This window comes from Chelonia mydas, chromosome 11 (genome assembly GCF_015237465.2).
Source record: "Chelonia mydas isolate rCheMyd1 chromosome 11, rCheMyd1.pri.v2, whole genome shotgun sequence".
Taxonomy (NCBI): Eukaryota; Metazoa; Chordata; order Testudines; family Cheloniidae; genus Chelonia; species Chelonia mydas.
Window position 1 is genome coordinate 4,784,399 of NC_051251.2, and position 22,811 is coordinate 4,807,209.

A 22,811-nucleotide genomic window follows, 5' to 3' on the forward strand; every position below is an offset into this window, starting at 1 on the left:
TTTTCTGTTCCCTGACTGACCAGAGCAGGGGCTGCTCCAGGCTAATGAGAACACCTGACTCCAATTAACCTGCAAAGAGTCAGGTGAGGCCATTAAGCTAATGTGACCACCTGACTCTAATTAAGGCCCCTCTGATAATGTAAAAGGGCTCACTCCAGTCAGGCAGAGAGGAGAGGAAGTGTAGCTGAAGGGCTAGTTAATGAAGACACCCTCAAGTCATTGGTAAGGGAGCCCTAAAGTAAGGGAGAAGCAGGACTGCTGTGGGGAAGTGGCCCAGGGAAATGTAGCAGCTCTGGCAGTAAAAGGCTGGCTGCTGACAGCTGCTACCATTAGGGTCCCTGGGCCGGAACCCAGAGTCGAGGACGGGCCCGGGTTCCCCGCAACCCACCACTACCGAAACACCTCCTGGGAGGGGAAAACAGGCCCCTGTCAGGACAGGCATCTAAACTGTTTTGGCATGAGGCCGTAGGAGCAATAGAGACTGTGGGCATTCTCTCACCAACCTCCATTGCTGGCTTATGATGAAAAGGGCTCAGTAGACTGTATCCCTGGCCCTAGAGAGAGAAGGGCTACATGGAGGCTTGGAGTGAGCCTCTGAGGCCAGCATAAACCGCCTGGAAGCGTGGGACCCACGGGGACAAGGTCGGAGCTCTGCCACAAGAGCTATACACATACACAGTCACATGACCAAAATTAGTCCTATCGTGTAGGCAATTCTGGCTCTATGCTGTTTAAAAACTGTTCCAGAGGATTGAAGGGTAGCAAATGCTATTATACCTATATTTTAAAAAGGCTCTGGAGGTAATCTGGGGAAGTATTACACCTGTACCTGGCAAACTGGTGGAATAATTAAAAACAAAACAACAAAATACCAGGAAGATCATGACAGGATAGGATCTAACCGGCACAGTTTCTGCAAAGGAAAATCGTGACTCACTAATCTCTTAGAATTCTTTTCACATGTCAATAAAATAGTGGATAAAGGAGAATCAATTGACATAATTTATGCAGACTTTCAAAAGACCTTCCACAAGGTTCTGCACAAGAGGCTACACAAGAAGCTAAGTAGTCATGAGGTGAGAGGCAAAGTATTGTCTCAGATCAAAATCTGGCTAGGAGACACAAAGCAAAGAGTAAGATTAAATGGTTAATTTTCATCAAGGCAAAGGATTAACAGTGAGCACCTCAAGGTTCTATACAAGGTCTCGTATTGCTTAATATATTTATTAAAGATATGGAAAGGAAGGCAAGTAGTGAGGTAGCAAAATATACAAATGATACAAAGTTGTTTAGCTTAATCAGTACCAGGGAGGACTATAAGGAACTTCAGAAGGACCTCAGTAAGCTAGGTAGATGGGCAAAAATTCAGCAAATGAAGTTCACTGTCAATAAATGAAAAGTAATTCATAGATTATAAAGCCAGAAGGGATCACTGTCACCTCCTGTATAACACAGGCCACGGGAATTCCCCAAATTAATTCCTGTTTGAACTACAGCAGATCCCTTGGTAAATCCACCACAACTCTTGGTAAATTGTTCTAATGATTAATTACCCTTCTTGTTAAAATTGTACACCTAATTTCTAACTTATTTCCAGTCTGAATGTGTCTCGCTTCAACTTCCAGCCCTTGGTTTGGGTTATACCTTTGTCTGCTACATTGAAGAGCCCATTATTAAATATTTGTTCCCTATGTAAGTACTTATAGCCAGTATTCAAGTCACCCCTGAGCTTTCTCTTTGTTAAGCTAAATAGATTGAGCACTGTGTGTCTATCACTAAAAGGCATTAATCCTTTAATCATTTTTGTGGCTCTTCTCTGAACCCTCTCCAATTTATCAACATCCTTCTTGAATTGTGGGTTGAATTGAACGGGACACAATATTCCAGCAGTGGCCTCTCCAGTGCTAGACACAGAGGTAAAATAACCTCTCTGCTCATACTCGAGGTCCCCCTATTTATGCTTCCCAGGATCCCAGATGCTTCAGAAGAAGGTATAAAAACCCATCAGCAGCAAATGTGGAACAAGCATTGGAACAACTAACCAAGGGTCGTGGTGGATTCTCCATGACAGGCAATTTTTAAATCAAGATTGGAGGTTTTTCTAAATTATCTGCTCTAGGAATTATTTTCAGGGAGTTCTACAGTCTGTATTATGCAGCAGGTCAGACTAGATGGTCACAACGGTCCCTTCTGGCCTGGGAACCTACGAAACTATGAAAATCTGCACTGGATACTTCAAGAGACAGGTTGCTGGGCTGGATAAACCTGGGGTCTGATCCAGCCTGGCAAGGCTTATGTCCCTGTGATCACAGAAGTGGTCAGTTTGCCAGAAGGGGGAACGAGTAAAAGAAAACTGGGGATAGCAAGAAAAAATGCAGGAGTGCCAGACCTTTTATGGTCCTGATCTTCACCCACCCTGACAGGAGCTGGCTTCATTGTCTTCCAGTGTATAGGGAGGCTGGGCCTTATGCCTCAGGAGGGGAGCAGAATCAGCCCATCTCTCTCCTTCTAACCGTAGACAGCAGAGAACCCAGTAGCATCAATTCCAACCCCAGCTGCTCCCAGTCTGACTGAGAAGGCTCCCAGGATCTGCACCTGGGAAAGACTAGAACAGGGTGAACTAGCGATGCCTGTGTTCAGCGGAAGGAACTGACAAGGGCTGCTGCTGAGGACCGCAATGTGCATTAGAATTTGCTGCCTAGAAAATTTGAATACATAGAAAATACACCAGAATTCACTGCCTAGGAAAATATAACCACTCAAACATACAGGATTAAACCAGAACATGCTCAAAAGCTAAGTTTAACATCCAGCATTTCAGCTTTTGAGAGCTCTAGCTTCTGTTAGGCTGGACAGTCTTTCAGCCTAATGTTTTGCCCCTACAGTTCTGATTCCAATTTTGCTTCATATTTAATGTCATTGATCTCTTTTGTTTTCGTTCTTGTATAAAAGAACTAGAAAAGCCAAGGTAGTTTTCTTTAACGTGAGGCAACCTAGGCCGCTGAAGGTTTCAGGTTTGATAACTAAAAGCCAAAAATGGCTCAAACTGCCTACAACCTTAACATGCTCTTCCCAAGGCTGGCTGGCAGGCATGCTTCATGTAGTTCACCCATGGGACCACTCTGCCTACTAAACAGTGCTCTGAAATGCTATGTACATATTCCACACAACCTATAAAGCCAACCATGCTCTTCTGCAGCAGCCAGTGCTGCAGTCACCCTTCCAATGAAGGCACTTTAACTTTTCTTGGCAATTTGGTCCTCAAAGAATTTCGGATGTTATCTGGGGCAGAGGGGAGGCTTTTCATGGCATATGTTCCCACCACTACGGATATACATCGTTCCAGTGCCTGTCTGCTTTGTTCTGCAGTCCAAGTGAGGGAAATGGGAGCAGAATGAAGATTGGAGGGAAGGGGTATAGAGGCCAAGACCTCAGTGAAAAAATGAGTTTTCTTCTGGAATAAATTAACAGGTATGAATAACTGCTTATTTTAGCTGAAGAAGATCAGATACTTAGTACCATCTGCAGTTTCGCTAGCTAGGTTAATGTGCTTATAACAAAATAGACAATGGCTAGCAATCTTCATGCTTCAGGATTATGACCAGCTGACATCAGAAGAGAATTTCTCCCCTCCCATACATTATTTGTGCTGCAGCAGTACCTAGGAGTGCCACTCATGGACCAAGAGCCCATCGCGCTAGGCGCTGTACAAATACGGAACAAAAAGACTGTTCTTGCCCCAAAAGCTGACACTCTTAAGTCGAAACTCCAGGCACTTATATAAAACGCTGGTAATTTCCCCATCCCCACAAGTTTTATACCACTTCATCCCATAACAAAGGTGTACGTTCCTACAAAAGTCACTGCACTGAATGTAGTATTCCTATTGACTTCTTTAGAACAGGAAAGGGATCCCTAGCACCAAGAGAAAAGTGGTAAAATTTAGTATTCGGCTCCATGATCAGGTAGATTCCAACATTCAGAGACAGAAAAAAGGTTAGCTCTTCCCATATTATTAGCAGAAGAACTCTGCAGCCTTTTGGTTCTAGGATATGTCTTCTATGGAGGGACTAAGAATTATCTAGACCGTCCCTGACAGGTGTTTGTCTAACCTGCTCTTAAAAATCTCTAATGACGAAGATTCCACAACCTCCTTAGGCAATTTATTCCAGTGCTTAACCACCCTGACAATTGCGAAGTTTTTCCTCATGTCCAACCTAAACCGCCCTTGCTGCAATTTAAGCCCATGGCTTCTTGTCCTATCCTCAGAGGTTAAAATAAACAATTTTTCTCCCTCCTCCTTATAACAACCTTTTATGTACTGTAGAACCTCAGAGTTGCGAATGCCAGAGTTACGAACTGAGCAGTCAGCCACACACCCCATTTGGAACCAGAAGTATGCAATCAGGCAGCAGCAGAGACCAAAAAAAAACCCCAAACAAACAAAAACACTCCACAAATACTGTACAATACTGTGTTAAATGTAAACTACTAAAAAAAAAGGGGGGGGGGAGTTTAAAAATAAAAGATTTGACAAGATAAGGAAACTGTTTCTGTGCTTGTTTCATTTAAATTAAGATGGCTAAAAGCAAAATTTTTCTTATACATACTAAAGTTTCAAAGCTGTGTTAAGTCAATGTTCAGTTATTAACTTTTGAAAGAACCATAACGTTCAGTTTAAAGTTATGAACATTTCAGAGTTACAAAAAACGTCCACTCCCGAGGTGTTCATAACTCTGAGGTTCTACTGTACTTGAAAACTATTATCATGTCCCCCCTCACTCTTTTCTTCTCCAGACTAAACAAACCGAATTCTTTCAATCTTCCCTCATAGGTCATGTTTTCTAGACCTTTAATCATTTTTTGTTGCTCTTCTCTGGACTTTCTCCAATTTGTCCATGAAATTCCTGAAATGTGGTGCCCAGAACTGGACACAATACTCCAGCTGAGGCCTAATCAGCACGGAGCAAAGCAGAAGAATTACTTCTTGTGTCTTGCTTACAACACTCCTGTTAACACATCCCAGAATGATGTTAGCTTTTTTTTGCATGTGTTACACTGTTGACTCATATTTAGCTTTCAGAGTAGCAGCCGTGTTAGTCTGTATCCATAAAAAGAACAGGAGGACTTGTGGCACCTTAGAGACTAACAAATTTATTAGAGCATAAGCTTTCGTGAGCTACAGCTCACTTCAGTCAGATGCATGCAGTGGAAAATACAGTGGGGAGATTTTATATACACAGAGAACATGAAACAATGGGTGTTACCATATTTAGCTTGTGATCCACTATGACTCCAGATCCCTTTCTGCAGTACTTCTTCCTAGGCAGTCATTTACCCATTTTTTACGTGTGCAACTGATAGTTACTTCCAAGAGGAGTACTTTGCATTTGTCCTTATTGAATTTCATCCTATTTATTTCAAACCATTTCTCCAGATCATTTTAAATTTCAATCCTATCCTCCAAAGCATTTGCAACTCCTCCCAGCTTGGTATCATCCATAAACTTTGTTCTCTCTATGCCATTATCAAAATCACTGACGAAAATATTGAACAGAACCGGACCCAGAACTGATCCCTGCAGGACACCACTTGATATGCCCTTCCTGCTTGACTGCAAACCATGGATAACTACCTTTGGGAATGGTTTTCCAACCAGTTATGCACCCACCTTATAGTAGCTCCTTCTAGGCTGTATTTCCCTAGTTTGTTTATGAGAAGGTCATGCGAGACAGTATTACAAATCTTACTGAAATCAAGATATACCACATCTACCGCTTCCCCCTTAACCACAAAGCCTGTTACCCTGTCAAAGAAAACTATTAGGTTGGTTTTACACAATTTGTTCTTGCCAAATCCATGCTCACCGTTCCTTATCTTCTAGATGTTTGCAAACTGATTGCTTATTTGCTCCATTATCTTTCCAGGTGCTGAAGTTAAGCTGACTGGTCTGTAATTCCCCGGGTTGTCCTTATTCACCTTTTTTATAGATGGGCACTATATTTGCCCTTTTCCAGTCCTCTAGAATCTCTCCCGTCTTCCATAACTTTTAGAAGATAATCACTAATGGCTCAGATATCTCTTTTGTCAGCTCCTTGTACCTAGGATGTATTTCATCAGGGCCTGGTGACTTGAAGACATCTAACTTGTCTAAATAATTTTTAACTTGTTCTTTCCCTATTTTAGCCTCTAATCCTACCTCATTTTCACTGTCATTCACTATGTTAGATATCCAATCACTACTAAACTTTTTGGTGAAAACCGAAACAAAAAAGCCATTTAGCACTTCTGCCATTCCCACATTTTCTGTTATTGTTTCTCCCCTGGCCCATGGAGTAATGGGCCTACCCTGTCCTTGGTCCCATGTCCTTGCAAGGTAATGGACTCAGTGATGCAGCAAGTCTTTTACATCTTGAACTATTACGATCGTAATGATGGGAGAGTTAGAATGAATGAAAGAGTCTCAGGTACTTCCTAGGAGTCCATTCTGTTTCATTTAATACCTTCCTTAAATCCTTTAAATCCTTGTTCACCTTCTTCAGATCTAGCAACTCTGAGTATAAATGTACTGTGCAAGCAGCAGGCTGTCCCGTGGGATACCACCATATTGACTTATGTATGTTCACTGTTTGTTTTTAATCCTGGCTCACAGAAGGACTTCTAGATCCCCCTGTGGGCCTGGCCAAGACCATTAAATATCTCTGTAAAATGGGGATACCTACCTCATGGGGGTGTTGTGGGGATTAATGTTTGTAAAACACAGACAACAGAATCACACTTGACATTTATACAGGGCTTTTCACGTTCAGAGCTAGCTTTATTTAAAATGAAAACTGTGTAAGACCACCTTCATTAGGCAACCTCCAGTCTTAAGAGGCCACCCCAACAGTCATAATATATCTCTTCCAAAAAGGTAGGAAACAGTCTATCATGAACTGATTTTAGCCGATATGGCTCTGAAGAATGCCAAAATGGGTTGAAAAAAAGGCCCTTGAAATATTGTATTAACCAATTTTTTTAATAAGAAAAGTAAAAACCAGCCAGTGGACAACATGGATATTTGATATAAAAAACACTCAAAAGAATGGATTTGTAGCCAGTTATATATTATTTAAAATTATAAAAAAATATTCTGGGGGACACTAAGGCTCTGGTGATTCGGCCAACAGTCTGTTTGCTGCCAATCAGCCCCAGGGGAAGCCAACTCCAAAGGATGCTCTCAGATTTTGGCAATTAATTGATCTTTAAATATTCATGGTAAATAGGCCCAATGGGATGGGATGTTAGATGGGGTGGGATCTGAGTTACTACAGAGAATTCTTTCCTGGGTATCTGGCTGCTGAATCTTGCCCATATGCTCAGGGTTCAGCTGATCGCCATATTTGGGGTCGGGAAGGAATTTTCCTCCAGGGCAGATTGGAAGAGGCCCTGGAGGTTTTTCGCCTTCCTCTGTAGCATGGGGCACGGGTCACTTACTGGAGGATTCTCTGCTCCTTGAAGTCTTTAAGCAATGATTTGAGGACTTCAATAGCTCAGACACAGATGAGAGGTTTATCACAGGAGTGGGTGGGTGAGATTCTGTGGCCTGCATTGTGCAGGAGGTCAGACTAGATGATCATAATGGTCCCTTCTGACCTTAATATCTATGGATCTACGAAACTCATTCTGAACTCAGTGTGGGTGGCCATCATCCACATGTGACCCAAACGTGGGGCAATGAGAGAGTAGGGTAGAGAGAGTGTTCCTGTGTGGCCAGGAAGGGAGAGGAGACACTGTGCTACCTGAACCTGGAATCACTCTATAAGAAGTGCAGACATTCCAAACCAAAGCTCATTTTAAGCATAGCCCGAGTCTTACAGATTACCGTTGTCTCAGCCTCCTTCCATATAGTATGCTTATGTTAACAATAACAAGACCACATATTTTTAACAATGAATAAGGCGTTAAACTAATCCCAGAAAAAGTGTTTGCAGTATAAGTCTATCATAGGATACCATGACCAAGTAACTGGTTCCAAGCAGAATTCAGGTGTCTTCTCAATCCTAACTGAACCACTTACTTCACTCTGGTTGCTTGTGGCAAGCACTGTGTGTAGCAATATATCTTTTGGAATACCATAATCATCTGTGCTGAGTACTTTCAATTTTTTAACTCTAAAAGATTCCTCTGAAGCTTGTTAGCAATTAGCTGCAATGCACAAGAGGGGAACAAGTGACTCATTCATTGTGTTAGGATTGAGATAGCTAAGATAAATGCACCAGTTAAAGTCTGTGGAGGACCTGAAGGTGCATCAAGCAGAGAATGAGGCCTTCAGGTACATTAGGAGAACATAACAAATGGATGGTGATGGTCCTCACTGAAATAGGCAGAGACTGAAGAGTAAAATGAAAGATAACTTCTAAACAAACGTTGTTACTGTCTCATGCTGGGAAAGAGGATCCAAACAAGAAAAACAAAAGAATAATCACTGATTGGGATATACTGTGACAAATCAACATGATGGAAATATTTTGCTGTGTACTGTAGACTCAGTTTTATATTTTGAGCAAATACATTATGAATCTGTGGACTGGAAATATTTTAAGTTACTCTTTTTAAACCAAAATACCTACTGGTTTTCCCTTTCCTGATTTGACAGAGACCATGAAAAGTGATGTCTTTCTTCCTTTATAATTAGGAAGCTACTGATTTACTCTTATTAAAACTTCCTCTATATTATCTTGTGATTTCACTCCGACCTCCATACTTCATTCTCTCCAAACAATACACCAATGATGTAAGACACCAACACTGGCCCTCACTAAAATTTAGTGGTGGTTAGCTGGAATCTGAAATACCATAGTAACATTACAATATTGAGAGTGAAACAACTTCTTTTTAGAAAAAAGATTTACTACAGAAAATGTACAGAAGATTGAAATAATCGACATTAAGTCTTGTACTAACTGCAGCTGATTCAGCTCTGAGGTTTATGCCAAATAGAAGTGCCTTTGAAACTGCTGTTCTCTCTCAAGAAACCTCTACCAACAGAAGAATGGATGATGGATCTTCTCTTCAATGGCTATTTTATGCCCCCTGCCACAGAGTTCTTCAGAGGTCTCCATATATTGTCCAGCCATTTACATCATGTCCAGCTGCAAAAGAAAATGATAAATTTGGAATAAGAGGCACTGGCTTCAAGTTATTGCTCTCACAGGTTAGGTAGGGATGGCAATCAGAAAACAAAGTATGTACAGCCTAACGCACTTGGATACACACTTTATGATAAAATATGAAAGGCCTGTGGAATACTTGTACTCTATATGTCTTCATGAATGAGCAGAGAATCAGCCAAAACTGTATTACCACAAAGTCATAAATGCAATGTATAGATTTTTTTTTTTAAGCTACCCAGCACAGCGCAAATGAAGAAAGCTTCCAGCCATGAAAGTTCTAAGACTGGATGGACTATTGGCTGAAGCCTTGCAGATATGTTTCATTTGTAATGACTCCGCATGAAAAAGGGGAAAAAAAGAGGCTAAATTGTTTATACATAATAAACCCATTAAATGCTTGAATTTCCGCAAGCCTGTCTGTACTAGGTTAATTGAGCAGATTAAAATATGTTTTTCTTAATGGTTTTTATTTTTCAACCCACACAAATAGCTGCTCTACAGCTCAGGCTTTCCAAAGTGTTGTTACATTAAATGATAACAATTTGCTATCAAAAGAGTAGCCTGATTGGCTTTTTTTTTTTTTTTTTTAAAACACTGGGAAGGAGAGGATTAATCTATGTAAACAGCGCAAGTGTAACAGCACAGCCCAGTGCCTGCCATTATGACACTACTATCTGGTTACATTTACAATAGCAACTAAGTATTTTGTAGGGGTTTCTTTGTGCCTTAATTCCTTATGTGTTTTCTAGGACACAAGTCCATGGCAAGTCCTCTCCCCTGTTGCTTTTAAAATCTTATCCCTCTCACTGAAACAATCCAACTACTTTAATCATAAAGCCATATCATGTCTTCATGATACTTACTAAATCATCCACATCACCACCTTCACCAGCCATTGACGGAGCTTCAGCTGGTTTTTCTTTGGGGGCCAAGAACTGAAAAAAAAAAATTCGTCTGAGTTATGGAGACAAAAGTCAGCCATTTAGCATTAAATGAATGGAAAGTATTTTGACAGGTGTAAACAAAACAAAACAAAACCCCACGTGAGCTGAGAATTCCATATAGAAAGACTCCAATAATTACCGCTGAAGTTTTGTTTGAGTTTTCATCCTCATCACCAACCTGTAGCACTTTAAAGTCAAATCTCAGAAAATTTCCTCAGGACTAAGGATGAGGGGTGCATATATACAGGGAGTTAAGATAATTTTATGACCAATAATGTTTGAAGCTATGAATGCTTAAAAACAGCAACAACAAACAGACAGACGAACAACAAAAAAGTTACTTTTCCCCTTCATAATAATTTACACATATGCAAGTCTACAGACTAGAAATTTTTGCTAAATAAAATCCAAGGACCAAATCCTGGTTCCACTAAACTCAATTAATTACCTGGATCTAAACAAAACCTCAAATGTGTAGGTGGTTAGAATGATTTTCTTTATCAAATAGATCTTTACATAATGAATGTGCCCAAACATTAAAAAGAAAAGGAGTACTTGTGGCACCTTAGAGACTAACCAATTTATTTGAGCATAAGCTTTCGTGAGCTACAGCTCACTAGCTCACGAAAGCTTATGCTCAAATAAATTGGTTAGTCTCTAAGGTGCCACAAGTACTCCTTTTCTTTTTGCGAATACAGACTAACACGGCTGCTACTCTGAAACCTGCCCAAACATTCTATCTCACTAAGCCAGTGCAACTCACTAGATGCCCTCCACTTAGCGTATCAGATCATAAAAAAAGGGTAAAGATAACTAGCTCAGATGCTATGATAATGAGGTCCATATATAGATAGCTCCTAAAGTGTAACTATCTCTAAGTTATTTCTCTCTCTTACTATTTGTTCCATTACTTTATAAGGGCAAGAAGTTATCAGCAATAATAGCAAAGAAAACACAAAAACAGAACATGACTTAAGTGAATTGTGTTCCACAGTCTGAAGATCTTACTATTAGTTAATATTATTTTAGCAATTATCCTAATGGAAAAAGTGGAAATCCCCTCCTTCTCCACAGCTGGGCCCCTTAAAAGAAGACTGTACATAACACTTGAGAATATGTATCTGGGAACAACCCTGCCCTAGATGAGAAAGTGGCAGTGGAGATGGACTAAAGCATCTAATATTACAGGAATTTTTCCAGCATTGTCTTCTGTAATTTAAGGGTGCTGCAGCAGTGGCTCTAGGTAAGAAGCAAAAGGAAAATTTTTGTCTGAGAAGAATTAAACTTAAAACAGAAGGGTTGTAAATACCTGTTTGAATTTTTAGCTGGTTTTCATTACACAAACACAGCTGGCTTCTGAAGCAGATCTCTGATTATCTGAGGACTTCAGATTTAATAATTTTATTAAGATAATGTTGAAGTAAAAAGAAAACGGTACAAAGTTTAGGCATAGACGTTTCTGGTTATCAGGGAATAAGGTACAGATTATCAAGGGGTGCGAAATTCGGTTTAGGAGCGGGTGGCGTAAGGAATACATAATCTGCAATCTCCCCGATCGGAGGTAAAAGTTTAACGGGTCAAAGTACAGACATTGAGCTATGGGGGTATGTTGTCCATATAATGGCTATGTTCAGGTGTGGAGTATAATGAGTGGATACGAGGATGAGGATGGATCTACCCTCGTTTGGTGGGATTTAATGTTCAGTGAGTTTATGGTTCCAGTTCATATGGTCCAATGGAAAAAGTCTCTCAGTCCCTTTCCCATAGCTGATGCACGATGTCGTACCGGCTCACTACAATAAGGGGGATCATGTAAGTAGGTAGGTGAGATAGATACAGTGGGGGATTAATGGTGCTAAATATCTCCATTCTCCCTTCATCTGAAGTGTCAGATGTGTAAATAAGGGTAACAATAAATAGACAGGTTTCAGAGTAGCAGCCGTGTTAGTCTGTATTCGCAAAAAGAAAAGGAGTACTAGTGGCACCTTAGAGACTAACCAATTTATTTGAGCATAAGCTTTCGTGAGCGACAGCTCACTTCATCAGATGCATGAAGCTCACGAAAGCTTATGCTCAAATAAATTGGTTAGTCTCTAAGGTGCCACTAGTACTCCTTTTCTTTTTAATAAATAGATACAAATCAGAGAGTTAAAGTAGGCGGAGGAGGTAGAATGCCCCTTTTTTATATGATCTGAGCATTATCCATCACTGTTAAGACAGCACTTCACACTTAGGCCTGGCCTACGCTTAAAAGCTAGGTCTACATACCTACATCAATCAGGGCTGTGAAAAAACCACATTCCTGACCAACAACTACGTTGCCCTAACCCCCAGAGCAGACACAGCAGTGTCGTGGAAGAATGCTTCCATCAACTTAGCCACCTTTGCACAGGGAGGTGGTGTTTCTACACCAACAGGTAAACCCTTTCCCTGCTGGGTCTACGCTACAGGGTTCTGCTGGCATAACTATGGCAATGCAGCTATGCTGATAAACTCTCTGCAGCGTAGCCAGACCCTCAGAAGAAGCAAAAATGTGTTTTTACAAAATGTTCCAGGAACAACATAAATCACCGCTCTGGAAAGGGGAGGAAAAAAGGATTTCAGCACTTACCCTGGCCTTCTAATATCTGCTGAACTCTGCTACCATCCCAGGCAGTAATCTAGTCCCTCATTCTCTGAACCCCCTAATTCTAAATCCCCAAGGAGAGTGGAAAAACCCACACACCAGAAGCATATCTACTGGTCCCAATTTTTTTTAGGTCTCTTCCTCTGACCCAGCTTCAGTGTATACAGAAAGTTAATTTAGAGGGAAAGGACCCTGTATCACATCCACCAGAATAAGAAAGAAATGTGATGTCACTTTTTAATCATTTTTGTATACAATATCCACCTTACTTGTCTCACTATCCAAAGATCAGATCCTTTTTACATTTGAATAGCAGATGCCGAGAACTGTATAGAAACTTTATTCTACATCATAACACATTTAACATACACTGCTCAACTTATCTTATTGCCTTTGTAACTGAGGCAACACAAATAGGAAAAGGTTACAGAGCTGGAAGGACTACACAGTGCCAATACACTATGCATTCATGCACCTTTTCCTACTGGTTTGAGTCTGGTAGTATAGAACACATATAATCAAACTAAAGTTAATGCTACTGTCAGCTTTGAAAGGGTTTTTTCACCAGAGCAAATTCGTTTTTACATAGTTAATTGACATCAGATAGGATCTGTGAGAGTTGCACATTTGTTCAGAGTTCTCAGAATTAACATTTTACTCTAAACTAGGTGTAAATAACACTTTACAATCTAAGGAAATCTGAGATGAAAATTTGCTTAGCAATAACCTGAAGCTTTAAGTTTCCATCAAGTACTAAACATCTGCAATTGATTTTTTCTGACAAGATCTGTTTTGCATTTATGCTGAAGCAAATTACATATAATAGTTGTGCTGAAATCCATTATCTTTCCCAAAGCAACCAGAAAAAGCACTTGGCAAGTCTGATCTATTAACCTATCATCTCTATGCTCTAAAGAGTAACTTCCCATCTGCATCATTACAGAAAAGACTAGACAATGAGACCATTTTTCTCAATGAAGGAAAGTAAGGAAATACACTAGAGCAATATAGTTTATCTAAAAGAAAAAGAACCCCAAAGGCGCTGCCACTGTATTGAATAGCCTTCTGCTCTAATTTTCTCCCTCATGCAGCATTCATATACAGCATGTGCCTTACATCTCATGCTGTACTAATGTATTCTGGGAATTCTGAAGCTACTCACATAGTACCGAGTACTCCTGAGCAGAGGTTTGTGTGTTCTCGCCTAAAACAAGGCACTGCCTTGGTAGCACACCTCTCAACCTTCAAACTTACCAGTGCAAGACACAAGCAATCAAAATGTGTGACAAATTACTGAAACATGGAACACCTGTACTTTGTTGCATGTTGTGACATAACTGACATTAGTGGATTTTAACTATAAAATCTATTTCAAAGTATATTTTCTCAGTGTGTGAATCAAATGAACTGTTTTTGCAATTTGTTACCGGTGGGGATTTAAGGAAAAGGGCCTTGCACAGGATGCTTGGAATCTGGAGAACAATAAAATGCTGGGAATCAGGATTCTCCTCCTGGGTTTGGGAAGGGGGTGTCGTCTAGGGTCAGTAGTGGTTACAGACAAAATAGCCAAGCAAACAGATTTGGCACATTCGTTCTGAAATATAGCGTGGCTGAGACTTGGGTCTGCCATGCTGTAAAACTCTGATCTTCGTTCTATTGCTAGCTATGCCAGAACTGTGCAACATCTCAGTTAACTTATCTTAAAAAATTAGGGGAAATTAATGATAGTTGCCTGCCTTCTATGGTGAGGATATGAGGCCATGGTTAGAAAGGTTGAAATGCACCAATGAATAGGAGAGGTGAGACCTGAACTCACGGTCTACTAGCCATTGTCCAATAGATTACTTTGATGGGGAAGCCCTGTTTCTTGCTCCTCCAGAATATTGTTTCACTTAGTGGTGCAGTGAGACAAGGAGCCCAAATTGTTTGCAAGGCAGAATATACTACAAAATGTACCTGTGAGCTCTGACTGTAGGATAATGGTTAATTGCAATGCACCACGTCAGCCAGATCTGAGTTTAGTCTACACAGGTTTCTCCCTAGTTTAGATGAGAAGCCACAAGCAAATACCTATTACTAGGCTTTGCTTCTGTGTTGTGTGTGAATGGATGCATGGTATTGTACAACCACGGCAAGCTCAGTGTTTCAGCCAATGGTTGGTTTGTTGTGCTTTCTTTGTTAGAACAGAGAGGGCTTTAAGAACTGAAAGGTAACTTCATGTAGTGTATATTATGGACACTAGGGTTGGTTTTGTTCTAGACAATGAAGTTCCTTCGGAGTGAAATGTTTAAGTAACTAATAAAACTAATAACTAAATGCCACCTCTCTCGGTACATGGGGCTGGGAAGAGAAATATAGTTTGCATAGTTATGTATGACCAGAAAAAGGCCATGGACCCTTCCTGGCTGAACCAATTTCTTGACAGCTTTGACAACTCTAATCTGTATATGTGTTAGCTTCAGTGTGTTGGATTTTCCTATTTCATTATAGTACCATAGCATTTCATTGACCCCCTTTCTATCAACTTTTCTGTGTTTTTCCTCATGTTAAGTGAGATGTGAACATGCCAAAGTCATCTTAAGGTGCACATATGTCTCTGCAGCTGCTTCAGGTGAAAAGGGACAGTGGTCTCCAGAGTACAGCCTCACATCTATTCACTAGACATGAAGAATCTACACCAAACCCTGCTGCTTAATAGTATGAGGCTTGAGCAGTTCCAAGCAGTTCTTTTTCAGCTGGAAAGTTGCTTTCCAGCTGAAATGTTTAGGGGTTTCAACAGCAGAATCTATACACAGAAGCCCTCTCCCTCTGAAGCTATGTTTAAACCATGGATGCCAGCTGGGTATAAGGATTTATGTTCATCTTCTTGAAGATAAATACAAAAATAGTTCTTGATTCAGCCACCACTGTATCTACTTTCCCTTCAATCTGCCTTCACTGGAACAGGCTGCCCTGCATGCCCCATTCTGTCCCTTATGCTAACTGCAGTGCTTTGCACCTTCATTGCTGCCAATATTGTTATGCATAAGGAATACCTTCAAACATTTAACACCTTTTGTTTCCAGTGCGCTGTTGTGCAACATTTACAAAAGGGGAAACTGACACACAAAGGTTGTCAGTTGGTCAAGGCCACAGAAGTCAGTGCCAGAGCTGGGATTAGACCTCAGAAGTTCCTGATTTCCACATGCATGCTCTAATAACTAGATTACACTTCTCCCAGATCAAGGAGGACATCATTCTAACAGGTTTCAGAATGCCAGAAGCCAGCAATGGTCCTGTGCATACTGACAGCCTGTTGCCGCTCCACTAAACTGAGTTCCTGAAGTGTTTCGTCTGGAAAATATGTCTAGACAATAACACGCCCTGTCTGCAGGCAGTCTGAAACAATATAATACAGTGCGCATTAAGGGAGAAATTTCCCCGAGTTGAGGCCCCTTAACTTCTATTGTCCAAGGACTCCATTCTCCATTCATCCAGGCCCTATTTCGTTCACTTAAAGGTTCGTCCAGATAAGAAAATGGCTTCTCTGGAATAGCAAAGGCTTTATACAGATAAGTAAAAGTTTAAAAGCAATACCTTTTTGGCTTCCTCGTGAGTCACTGAACTACCTTCTGCTTCATCTTTGGAGATCAAAGAAATTCCATCTGAGGAAAATCAAATCATATCAAAATATCATTATAAAGCTTTACCTGAAAACCACTCAATGTTACAAATGGAAAGTGTTTCGAATTCAAACTTCTAAATGTGTCATCACTGACAAAAATAAAATAAAAAAAATCTCAAATGAAAAGGACACGGTAGTTTTCACAGGTGAGTCAACTATGGTGACATACAAGTACAATTAATGCATATTTATACTTTACTGGAGGCATCCATTTAAGTAACTGGATATATTATGACAAATTATTGGGACACTGAAATCATAGATCAAATATGAAATCTAGGGAAAAATTATACTTCAAACAACATACTTCAAACATACAGTAGACCCTCCAACTTCTAATCATCCAAGAGAAGTTCACTTCTGCCACACAAACCAATGTTTACAAGACAGATTATGCAGAAAACACTTTATCTTCCCAATATGCAAATCTCAGATAGTGCAACTTGTATTTGTAAATTCTTCTTCCTCCCGAAATTGTTCATCTTGCTGGAAATTCTGGTTTGTACTATCTGTAAATTATTACAACAGAACATACCAGCATGACTTTGGTTGGTCCAAATTTCCATTATGAACCCAGTATTTCAAAAGGTTTATTATGTGTCTAATTAAACTTCCTCAGGCCTGTTTTCTCCCTCCCCAGTTTCAACTGGATATGATATTCTTCCTGTGATGTCCTAAGCTGTTACTGTGCACTGCTGAACAACTGCTATGCTCTATCCCAGCAACGGCTGGATTTCAGCAATGGGTGCAAGTTGCCTCTATATGTAGTTGGGAGTCCTTCTGTATGAAAAGTGCTATGCAAAAGCAAATTATATATTACCATACGTAAAATGAAAAGAGGCAACTGTGCATTTAGAGTATATTTTCATAAGCACTCGTGCCAACTAAAGGGAAGAATTTTTAGAGCATCAGGTTTTTCATGCTCATAAAAATCCTCACTTATTTGCCTAGTGCTGCTAGTCCATCCAAGTCTTTTAGAAGTATGCTGCCTTCCTCCTCAGTTTAATCATCAGTGCATTGTGTTACTACATATTCCTTCCTGCAGGTCACTCTTACATCACTGAAATATGTCACTGATCACTTTGTGTATGAGTCTTCTTTGCAGCTTCTGCCATCTGGGAGAGCCTTCCTCTCTCTCTCCAGTGCATCAGCTCTCCGTTTATTTTAAAATGTATCTGAAATATTGTCTCTTCCTTGCACTGCACCATTTAATTTTTCTCTCACTGTGCTATCAATTTACCATTGTAACTGAATTTAACTTGGTATAGCATTCTGAAATACTGTTTATATGAAATCAGTGCAAAACAAAGCTATATAGTAACGAAAGACAAGTTTTACATGGTATGCACCAACTCTCTACACTAGAAATGCTGGTCTGTGTTCATTTTCAGCGTCCAACTGCTAACATGTAGATTCCCCTCACACAATTTACCATTTGAAGAAAAATTGTGTGGGAGATGCAGAGGGAGAGTGAATTGTCATCATACCTTGTATCAGAATCTCCCAGAAATCAGCTAAGGTTTTGTCTTCTACCTTTTCTTTCAGGGCCTGGAGGAAATCATTAAAGCACTGCACCTCTGCCAGCTGGAAAAACAACAACAAAGAGAACACAGAAAAATAAAGTTAGCTTAATACCAAAGAGCTGTAATCTTAATGTATCATAAAGACACCTAACATGGGGAACAGGAAAAAAGACATTCCAAGCCATTGCACATTCATCTAGCTCCACCAGAACCAGAGCTTCTAATGTGCAGGGTGTCACAAAAGAAACTGGTTTCAGAGTAGCAGCCGAGTTAGTCTGTATCCGCAAAAAGAAAAGGAGGACTTGTGGCACCTTAGAGACTAACAAATTTATCTGAGCATAAGCTTTCGTGAGCTACAGCTCACTTCATCGGATGCATTGAGCTGTAGCTCACGAAAGCTTATGCTCAAATAAATTGGTTAGTCTCTAAGGTGCCACAAGTCCTCCTTTTCTTTTTACAAAAGAAACTGCATTTCACAAAGCTGCACACACCCTTTTGTGACTAGTTTTGTCTAAGAAGATATTTGGAGAGTGGCACATTTCTCCTTTGCAACCACTAGGTCTCAGGTATTGTCTTTTCATATTAAGAAGCCACAACAGTATCTGGTCCTTATTCTGTTGAGGCCAAAGGACCAAAACAACATTAAAATCTCTTTTAAATTTCCAGTGTGGTATAATTGACTTAGGTCTGTTGATCTTGTCCTGTTGCTAGCTTGTCATAATCGCTGAAGGAACATAGTAGGTCTGCACATTATGCCCTGACATCTGACACAGAGTAGAGTTTTCGCATATTATCATTACCTTAATGGCCTCCTCTCTGAAAACTCTAATACAGTTGATGCTCTTCATGTAGTACTGTAAACCTTTAGTTTCCAAAAACTGTTCAATGCGGTTTATCAGCTGCTGGCTCACTGGAAGACAAAAAGAGGGAATGCATGCTTTCAGAAGGAAGCAAATCCTTCTGTTTAGCTGTCTGTACTTTGCCTGTTTCTCCCGAAGTCTGTTCTTCTGTAACTACAGCACATCTATTGGTAAAAAAAGTCAATCATATCAATGTTGCATCAAGCTGCTCATCTCACCCAGTAATGGAGTCCCTACTCTCAGATACAGAAAATAATCTTAATTTAATATATAAAATTTCTAACAAATCCCAATGTGGCTGAGGCAGGAGAATTTACAACTTGAGATCAAGAAAACTAGCACTGACCCTGCTTGCTTGGTGGACAGTAGAACTGGAGCACCTACTATCAGAAAGTTGAGAGAGGCTGTTTTACTTCACTAAGTATAATGCCTAAACCACCTATGAAAGACACACATTTCAGTGAACATGTTAGGTTTTCCATAAGTGGTATAATGTCATAGCTGCAGCAACAGAATAATCTCTGGTTGCTAGACTCTCACTTGTGGATGTTACTAGAGATATCTTATTACCAGGGCCTTCTGAATACATTTTAGCCCTCAGTACAGTCATCTTAATCATTCTTCAAAGTGGAACATAGTGTAAACAATACCAGGGAAGATGTGTCTATATATCTACATTTACATAAATTGTGTGAGAGAGAGAGAGACAGAGGGAAGGAGACAGACAGACATGTAATGGTAAGAACTGGAATACCAATTGAATCCTCACTGCTGAGTGACTCAGAAGGCAGACAGTTGTAAAACATATTGGAAAATGTGAAAAGTAAAATGCCAAAAAATAAAGACAGTGGAAGTCCTGAGTATTCTCCCACATTTTGTTCTTTTACTTGCTTAATGGTTAGTGAAAAATATTTGCCCAACTTCATCTGCTGTGTACATACACCCCAAAAAGGTCATGGTGAGGATGCCTAATCATTACCTACAGACATGGGCAATGGGACATACCCAGGATAACTCTGACAGCTAAGCAGCAACTCTAGTAATCAGATGAAGGATTTCCCTTTGCGTAAGTTTAGAAAAGGCTCAGATTAAGTTACAGTTTTGCTTTTCTAGTTCTTCTCCATATGTTATACTCATTTGGCGAACTTCTGCATTTTACTGTAATACTGTTAAATACATAAGATTCCCAGTGATAAATGATGCTGTGAAGTACAAAATAGCAGAGATGGATGAGGAGAAGTTATTTAGTTTTCAAATTCTGAAGCATTTCATATTTCATCTACAACACCAATGAAACTAAAACGCAAGTACAATATATAACAAGCCCCAAAAAACATTCTACTTAGACTTACTTACTCAGCAATGTTGTATTTTAAGGCTTGTTTATCATAAGTGCTGTTCAGTCTGCTGAAGCATACATTATACGTACATACTTGCAAGTCCCAATCCATTGCAACTCAGGATAATAACTAAAGCAAATGATAATGCTTTTATAATTTCCGTTAATAGCTAATAAAGACCATCATCACTAGAGTAGTCATTATAACATACAAACTCCATAACCAGTTACTCAAAAGGTCTGCTAGAACTGAGAACATATAGGGTATTTTAATAGGTGCTTTCAGGAAACCACAGTCCAAGCATACCGTCAGGCTAAAAAAGAATTTAAGAAGTAAGTGTAACTAACATGTCTTATTTCTATATATATTTGCTAGAATAATCATATATTAGTTGCTTCCCTCTTCTCCTCCCCCTTCATTCTGATTATTTGTCTATCTTAGGCTGTGAGCTCTTCAGGGCAGGCATCATGCCTTCTTTATTTGGACAGCACTCGGCACACCATGGGAACTACTGGACACATACAATAACCAATACATTATTCTCTCTTGTTACTTATGATGCATACCCCAGTCCCTCTGATGGGAAGACAGGATTTTTCCCTAACTCTCTTACATGCAGTAGACATAAGCTTGTTATGTGACAACACATGGTACTGATTTTCCATTGGATTATCTCATCAAAGCAGTGGACACCAACCCCAAGGTGTGCTGAGGCAAGCTAGAGCAGGGGTTCTCAACCCTTTTCTTTCAGAGGCCCCTCCAACATGCTATAAAAATGCCACAGCCCACCTGTGCCACAACTGTTTTTCTGCCTAGCCAGTAGATTAAAAGCCAGGGCCAGCACTAGGGGGCAGCAAGCAGGGCAATAGCACGGTTGACAACCACTGAGCTAGAGCACTGGGAAAAGCCAAGAAGGGTAGCACTGGTAGACACGCTGGTTTAAGTTTGGGGTCAGAGAAATACAGAAGATTCCAGAACTGTTGAATCTGTATTCTACTCCTCTTTCACTCTTCTCCAGACTCTAAACCACATATGCAACTAGCCACCGGTTTCATGTTCTGCAAAACACTCACCTGAACTTAGTTGAAAGGACAATAGCTATTCTGACAAAGGTTGAAAAACAAGAGGCACCCCACTCTCTCCCCATTATCTGTTGAATCTATGATGTCCATAGAGGAGGAAATGTACGATGGTTCTGTACAATGCTTGGCTGATGGCACAAAAAATTGAATTCAAATACACAAAAGGCTCACCCCTCCTCCACACAGGATGGTCACAACACTTATTTATTTATTTACTTTACCAGTAACTAACAAACTAAATTGAACTCCACAAGTTAAGTCAGTCCATTTTTTCATGCTTAACGATTTTCTCATTAAATGTTCTAATTTCTTACAAATTGCACTAATAAAAGCAAGTCCTGCTGGTTTTTTTCCCCTCTCTCCTTTTAAATGCTGCCTTTTCATTGATGTGTTAAATTAAAACCCCAGGCACTAAGAGAGTATAATACGAGTCTTTATTGTCAGAATGATTCCTGCACACTGCTAGGAATTATCAGACACTTCGTTTATTCTTTCACATTTCTTTCTTTCTTTCTTTTTTTTTTTAATTTCTGTAGCATTGTTAGGCATCAGAACATGGAATTTTACATGTTAGAAATCTTGGACTGCTACTTTGTGAGATTTGTCCTAGGGGACTTAAAAAAAACCCAAATTGTGTCATGATGCAACTTTATAATGTGGGGAAGGGGCCGTACCATAGTTTTAAGTGAGACTCTTTTAATATGATGGGAGAGCCTGGTCAAAAACAAGTCTGTCCTCAGATAGAAGAGCAATGATTAATGAACGTTACATGCAAGGACACAAGTGTCCCACAGTCCCTGCTCCAGCTAGTCTACCTAGCGATTGATTTTAGGCTGCCATTAGATAGATAGAGCAGAATACAGTAACTAAGGACTGCACAAAGTCGTTCACAGTGGATTCTGCTCTTTGCCTCTGATAGCTTTGACAGTTCCGCTTGTTATTTCTTTCCTTTCCTTCTCCTTCCCACCAGCCCCCGCTTGTGATTTCTTGGTTTTGGTTGTCATGGGAAAGCCTTTGTGCTTTTGGCAAAAGATGAGTTTTGCAACATGCTCTGATAAGACTCAGGTGTCCCTTCAGCCTTATCTCCTGCTGTAGGTCATTCCACAGATGGGGCTCTTGGCTAAGAATACCTTATCTCTGGCCTCTCAAGCTTCACCCTGGACACAATTAGCTGAACTGTCCCAGAGAAGCACAGCTGTCTTGGTGTCTTTTGATCGGAGAGTTGGTCTCTGATGTACCATATATGGGCCCCAAACACTGAGGGCCTTTAAGAATGGACACCTTACCTGATCTGAACTGAGAGCCTTTATCCAGTTCAGAACATTGGTGTGATACATTCTTTTGTAATTTTTCTATCTAGAGAGAAGGACTACTTCATTTTGCAGGAGATGGAATTCCTGTGTTACCCTGACCTGCAGTCCCAGCTGTCAGCATTTTCCCTCTCACCGCCAGAAAGTTTTGGTCTTCCCTACTTCTTTCCCATGGTACAGCTGATTGGGTTATATAAGGAATTCCATGATTATATGATGGGCAAACTACAGAATCAGATATTAGAGAAGGAGAAGAGCAACTAATTCATCCAGTCCATCTCTCTGCCAATGGAGGAGACATTCTCTG

General features: G+C 40.2%; 1 protein-coding gene across 2 annotated transcripts in view; it reads right to left on the minus strand.

The window, feature by feature from the left end:
- Positions 1-8,874: 8,874 nt before the first annotated feature.
- XRCC5 (X-ray repair cross complementing 5) overlaps positions 8,875-22,811 on the minus strand; it is a 71,383-nt gene continuing 57,446 nt past the window's right edge. For both annotated transcript variants that reach the window (XM_037911994.2, XM_037911996.2), the window contains 5 exons: positions 18,713-18,822; positions 17,877-17,973; positions 16,302-16,369; positions 10,019-10,090; positions 8,875-9,134 (listed from right to left, as the gene is read on the minus strand). In XM_037911994.2, coding sequence (XP_037767922.2) covers positions 9,120-9,134; positions 10,019-10,090; positions 16,302-16,369; positions 17,877-17,973; positions 18,713-18,822 — 362 coding nt within the window. In that variant the 3' untranslated portion in view covers positions 8,875-9,119. The remainder of the gene's footprint in view (positions 9,135-10,018; positions 10,091-16,301; positions 16,370-17,876; positions 17,974-18,712; positions 18,823-22,811) is intronic.